Source organism: Colossoma macropomum, unplaced genomic scaffold (assembly GCF_904425465.1).
Source record: "Colossoma macropomum unplaced genomic scaffold, Colossoma_macropomum, whole genome shotgun sequence".
Lineage (NCBI taxonomy): Eukaryota > Metazoa > Chordata > Actinopteri > Characiformes > Serrasalmidae > Colossoma > Colossoma macropomum.
The window spans coordinates 10,416,000-10,422,985 of record NW_023494808.1 but is presented as its reverse complement, the minus strand read 5'-3'; the positions used below and the strand labels follow the sequence as shown (position 1 = coordinate 10,422,985).

At 39.6% G+C, this 6,986-nt stretch overlaps 1 protein-coding gene across 1 annotated transcript in view; it reads left to right on the top strand.

Annotated features, from left to right (window-relative positions):
• The first annotated feature begins 1,703 nt into the window (after positions 1–1,703).
• Positions 1,704–6,986, top strand: part of LOC118797973 (transmembrane protein 94-like) — a 31,846-nt gene continuing 26,563 nt past the window's right edge. The window contains exons 1-4 of the mRNA XM_036557270.1: positions 1,704–1,833; positions 2,907–3,103; positions 4,810–4,961; positions 6,337–6,439. Coding sequence (XP_036413163.1) covers positions 1,704–1,833; positions 2,907–3,103; positions 4,810–4,961; positions 6,337–6,439 — 582 coding nt within the window. The remainder of the gene's footprint in view (positions 1,834–2,906; positions 3,104–4,809; positions 4,962–6,336; positions 6,440–6,986) is intronic.

The following is a 6,986-nucleotide window of genomic DNA, read 5'->3' as shown; positions in this document are numbered from 1 at the left end:
AAGTGACTCCGACATTGTGATTTGGAAGTGCATTGAACAATAGAAATAATCTTTTTATCATTTTTTTTTATATTGCTTCACACACACAGCAATACAAAGCCTTGGAAAAGTCGTGATCAGGGCAATTTGCACACACAGAGGTGTAGGCCGTTATTCCTGAAGTAGTGGACACCTACATGTATTTTTTGTCTGTAATCTTCCTCTTTCTTTAGAGGCCGTTGGGTTTGTCTTCAGTGGCAGCCCTGTCTCAGCTTCATGCTCAGCTTTCCAATGCTCTCCAACAACACCAACAAAGCCCAAGACAAGATCATCACTGGCAGGCAAGAGTTTATTTTTAGAACATTTTCTTATGGAGAAATTAATGCAAAACGGCAAAAAGGGTAAAAATCATTGGACCTAACATAAAGCCCTGAGGGACCCCATTATACATTTTGAGCTCAAAGAGAGAGAAGATCTGTTGTACTGAGTGAGAATTCAAAGATCTGTTGTACTAAGTGAGAGTTTATTCTATTGCATACATTGATGAACAATCAAACAGATGAACAAACAAACAAATGAACTTGTTAATTAATGTAATAATATATGTATTAATGGACTTTTCAGGCTGCTTGGAGAAGATGTTTTTTGCATCACTCTGTGCGCTGGTCCAGTCTCCACTGGCCAGGAGCTCTACTGACAGCCTTGTGTGCCGCTAGCTTACTCACTTGCCATGCCATTGATCAAAACAGGTAACATATATGTGTATATATATATATATATATATATATATATATATATATAATATGGATCAGCCATAACATTAACAACCTCCTTGTATCTACACTCCATTATATCAGCTCCACACACTTTGTAGTTCTATAACTACAGACTGTAGTCCATCTGTTTCTCTGCATACTTTGTTAGCCCCCTTTTACCCTGTTCTTCAGTGGTCAGGACCACCACAGGACCCCCACAGAGCAGGATGGTGGGTCATTCTCAGCACTGCAGTGTCACTGACATGGTGGTGATGTGTTAGTGTGTGTTGTGGTGGTATGACTGGATCAGACACAGCAGTGCTGCTAGAGTTTTTAAACACTGTGTCCACTCACTGTCCACTCTATTAGACACTCCTACCTTGTCAGTCCACCTTGTAGATGTAAAGTCAGAGACAGTAGCTCATCTGCTGCTGCACAGTTTGTGTTGGTCATCCTCTAGTCCTTCATCAGGGACGTTACTGTCTGGATGTTTTTGGTTGGTGGACTACTCTCAGTCCAGCAGTGACACTAAGGTGTTTAAAAACTCCAGCAGCACTGCTGTGTCTGATCCACTCAGACCAGCGCAACACACACTAACACACCACCACCACATCAGTGTTACTGCAGTGCTGATAATGATCCAGCGCCCAAACAGTACCTGCTCTGTGAGGGTCCTGTGGGGGTCCTGACCACAGAAGAACAGGGTAACAAAGTATGCAGAGAAACAGATGGACTACAGTCTGTAACTGTAAAACTACAAAGTGCTCCTATATTGGAGCTGATAAAGAGGACAGTGAGTGTAGATACAAGGATAGTGTGCCAAATAAAGTGCTCAGTGTATATTGTGTGTGGTTTTCTACTAAACACCTGTACAAATGGTTAGTTTGGTTCTTCCTGGTTTAATTCCATTGAATTTCATGCTTCCATGATCCATACTTGGTCTTTCCTTATGGTTGTCATAGTGACAGCATGGCCCTGATTGGCGGCTGTGCTGTTCTACTCCTCCTTCTGGCTGGCCTGGTTTCCATGGCAGCTCTCCAGCGGCTGAAGAGTTCAGAGATGCCTCGGCGAGTAGAAACGTTACTGAACTCCTTGCAGGGTAATGTCACGACTCATGGGCACATACGGTTCTAGGCAAAAATGGAGGCCCCTCTGGGCAAATGTCATCTGTTATTGATTTTCTGAGGGAAAAAAAGTGAACACATCTTCTACAGAGAACACACTTCTGCACACTTTAATGCACAATTACTGTTTATTTTTCCAAATTGAACATACTGGAGCCCCTTCATGATGCAAAGAACCATTTAACCATTCAAAAGGTCTTTTTGAGTGTTCGTGGTTCTGCATAGAACCATTTTTTTTTACTAAAGAACCTTTGAAGAACTATCTTTTTCATAAGCGTGCCATTCGGAATCACAATATAAAGCCAGTTCTGTTGCATATGCACAATGGTTCTAATATGCTAGTCCTGTTAACATTACAGGTTTTTATATAATCAGCACGAAAACTGTAAAAATAAAAGCAAATAAAATGAATTAACAAATAAGAAATTTAGTTATGTCCAGAACGATGAATGGAGCTGAAGCTGATTCTAAAATGTAAGGCATCGTGAGATTTTTAACTAATTATAGTAGATTATAATAAATATATTATAGAAAACCAAATGAAAATCGATAACAGATCATATTGCGTATTATTTAACACTGAAGAACTTCTTGTTGTCCTCAAAACACATGAAATATTGAATAAAATTTCTAGTAATGTGTCTAGTAATGTGATTCTGGTACTGTGAAATTTCACAGGTTCAGTTAATGTAAGAAATGTAAGAAATCTAGGACATTTTAAACGTGTCTTAAACGACGAATAACTTTATTAATAGTGCAGTTTTCATGAATGAAGCAGTGCAAAATGCTTTACAGTGAAACAATGAAGAGAAAGTTCTATAAATAGATCATTATGGTGCATTATTTATTGTATAATAACCTCTTGTTGATCCTGAAGCACTTGAAATATTGAATTAATTAAATTATTCATCAACAAATAAATAAATAAATATTCTTCTTGGTGTCTAGTTTGTAATATTTAAACCATCAGTTAACTCTTGAATGACAGTGTTCACACCATGCATGCAGCAGCTTTCAGTTACTGAACCTGGCGTGTTATTGGTTGCAGAATTTTTGCAGCACCCGCCCTCTGATTGGCTAAAAGGCACCGAGGACTTATTTACGCCTTCTTCGCCAGCTGTGTCACTGCAGTGGACCTACCGGGATGGCCGACTGGTCAACCTGCCTGTCAGTCTGCTCGTGGAAGGTGACATCATCTCTCTACGGCCAGGCAACGAAGCCCCCACTGAGCTAAGAGGCATCCAGGTCAGAGTTGTCATGTTTAACCGAATAGAAAGCAACCTCAGCAACGCAACCGTGCATTGCGAGCTCGGAGACCATATTTGACCTCGCTCTCACTGGGTGGGTAGGATGGCCTTCCCTCTCCCCCCCAACATGCAGCACAATTCTAGCCAACATAACTGAGTTCTCTTTCAAACTTTCCATTGATTATTTGTGGGATTTTGAAAAGCTTGGTAGCATTGTGTTGACAGGTGGAGATCTAACTAGCAGGAGGTAATTGGCTACAGCTCAACTGAGAAGAAATACAGGCTAAAAATCCAAAAAACAATTAAATAAAAAATGCATCAAAAACCAGTGAAAAACAGACTCTTTAAAAGTGTTGTCACAGTTGGTTGGAGAAACTAATATTAAAAACATTATAGCATATTTTATACTATTATACACTTTCTGGCCAAAGAAATGTGGACACCCCTCCTAATTATTGAGTTTGGATGTTTTCAGCAACACCTATTGCTAACAGGTGTATAAAATCAAGCACATAGCCATGCAATCTACATAGAAAAACACTGGCAGTAGAATGGGTCACAGTGAAGAGCTGACTTTAAACATGGCACTGTCATAGGATGCCACCTTTATCACAAGTCAGTCTGTGAACTTTCTGCTCTGATAGATCTGCCCGAGACAACTGTAAGCGCTATTACTGTGAAACTGCATCACTCACTAGAGAATTCTAAACTGCCTTTGAAATCAACATCAGCACAAGAATTGCATCATAAAATTGGTTTCCACGGCTGAATAGCTCCACAAAACTCTTACATCACTATGTGCAATGCCAAGTGTCAGCTGGAATGATGTGAAGCACGCCGCCACTGGACTCTGGAGCACTGGAAACGTGTTCTCTAGGGTGATGAATCACACTTCTCTGTCTAAAAGTCTAATGTACAAATCTGGGTTTGGCAGGTGCCAGGAGCTACCTACCTGAATGCACAGTGCCAACAGTAAAGTTTGGTGGAGGAGGGATAATGGGCTGGGGGCGTTTTCCAGGGCTTGGGCCCCTCAGTTCCAGTGAAGGGTGATGTTAATGCTACAGCACACAAAGACTTTTTAGAAAATTATACACTTCCAACTTTGTGGCAGCAGTTTGGGGAAGAGCGTTTCCTGTTCCAGCATGACTGAGCCCCTGTGCACAAAGCGAGCTCCACAATGGTATGGCTTGACAAGTTTGGTGTGGAGGAACTCCAGTGGTCTGCACAGAGCCCTGAGCTCAACCCCACTGAACAGATGAACTGGAACGTCAAGTATGAGCCCTCTCATCCAACATCAATGCCTGACCTCACAAAAGCTCTTTTGCCTGAATTTGCACAAATTCCCACAGACACACTTTAAATTCTCATGTAAAACTGTCTGAGAAGAGTAAAGACCATTATAGCCGCAAAGGGGGCGACTCCATATTAATGCCCATGGTTTTGGAACGGGATGTCCAGCAAGCTCAGGTTTAATAGTCAGGTGTCCACATACCTTTGGCCACATTGTGTATTTCTAATTACGATTATAGATCAACTTCATTGAAATTTCAAGAGCGATTCCAAGACCTTCAACAAATCCAGCATTCAGGCTTTAAATTATGTATTCATACTATGTGGGAACTAAAATATAAAATGATTTGAAGACAACATCATGTTCAGATCATTCACCCACCACCTCTGTATCTGATTGGTTGGTAAACACAGGAAGAGGAGCATGTCGTCCTTTCTCGCAGTGATGTCTTCAGTCACCTTTCCTCCCCTCCATCTCCACTGGACAATGGGAGGCCGCGCCCACACCGCTTGGTCCAGCCTCAGCTCTTCAGGGTGACCAAGACTCCAGCGGTGGATGTGGTTCAGTAAGATACCTGTCTTGAAGCGATGGTTGAAACCAAAATCAAATTGACTGTCCCCCCCCCACATGTAGTCCATCAGCCAAGATATGTTTGGTGTCTGAAATTTGCACTGGAGCTATGAGGCTAATTTAATGGAAGTAATGGAAGCTTATATTCAGCAATTAGCATGCATGCATGACTACGCACTTGCCCCAAACCAGGCCGAGTTGTTAAATAGTCAGAAATAGACTTGCTTGAATGGTTTATGAAACTGTATGACACACTGTTATCTACAAAATCGCATACTTACGAGGCAGAAATAGTAGTACCTAATATCTAAAGCAGTTGCAGCTGTCTTATTGAATGCCTGGATTTTGTCAGTAGTTTTGTGCATTTTTATAGATAACAAAACAGTGTAAATTTTTATACCTACCATCCATTGATTGATCCTGGGTGTTTTAGGTCAGACAAGTCAGGTGAATGATGTAGCTGCTTAGCTGTTCTATTACCAGGTGTGTGTAATTCCCTTGTTAATTCACATACAAGTGTGCAGAAATTCTGAAGTCTGACATTTGCATTCTGGATATGATGCAGTTAACTCTCAATATGAAGTCCTCTACCAGTGAAGCAGGCCATCATTAGGCCAAAAAATCAAAACAAACCCATCAGAGAAACTTTAGGTGTGGCCAAATCAACGATTTTTACATTCTCAAAATGAAAGAATGGACTGATCAGCTCAGAAACACCAAAAAGCCTGGAAGACCATGGAATACTGGAATTTTTTCCCTTTACAAGATCAACAACACCCTCCAGGAAGTAGACATCTCTGTGATAAATTGAACAATCAAGAGAAGACTTCACCAGAGTAAATATAGACTGTTTTCCACAATATGTAAACCATTGCGAAGCCTCAAAAGCAGGAATACTAGATTAGAATTTGTCATAAAAAATTTAAAAAGGCTGTACAGTTCTGGAACAACATCTTATGTACAGAGGACAGAAAGATAAACTTGTGACAGAATGATAAGAAGAGAAGATTAAGGGAAACAGGGATCTTACAGGATCTGTAAAGCATGGTGGAGGTAGTATCATGGCATGGGCTTGTATGGTTGCCAATGGATTTGGTTCCTTTCATTGATGATGTGACTTTTGTCAGCAGGAAGTGAGTCATTGACTATGAAGGATTTCCAACAGGGTATTAATAATTAACAAATGATGGCCGTGTATAAAATTGGTCGTGTTTCCTACACCATTCACCTGATTTGGATGTAAATACTGTCCAGCATGCTGCGGTAAACTAACAAAAACTTTGTTGATGTCCACACGTTTGCAGCCCTGACTGAACATGACCATTTTGAAATCATAAACCTACAATTACTTGTTAATTGTGTGTTTACAGGAGATGTTTGGAGCTCTCTCAGCACAGACCGATCTCCGTGCTGGATAACGAACGCTTCACTGTACAGAGTTTACTGGAGAGAGGTCCTGCTCCCCTCACACTGGTGAGCATTTACCACAGTCTGTCACTTTCTATAGCCAAACTCTTTCAGCGAAACTCAGAAAAAGTTGTACAGTGAATAATAAATAACACATAATGTGATAGTAACATTCTATACTACCAAACCTGAAATTCATATTTGTGGAAAATGTATGGTTAATGGTGCTGTAGATGATTTTGAAATGTGAGGGAATCTTGAGTCAAATAACTTGAGAAGTTATTAGTATATTTCAATTAATTATAAAAGAGTAAAATGAAAATATGATACAAAGCATATGATCACTGAAAATATACTATTAAAGCATATTATTTATTATTTAATAACTTCTTATTTTCCCAAAATACATAAAATATTAACTAAAATATAGAAATAGTCCTCGTTGTGTCTATTTTTGTTGTACTAATGTTGTATTTCTTTGTATTTTATATTCTTTTGTATAATATATGAAATAACAAATAATATTATGACTTGTCACAAATATGACAGTTTATATTGTGTTTGTATAAGTTATTATACCTAAAAACATTGACACAAAGATAAAACAACTTTT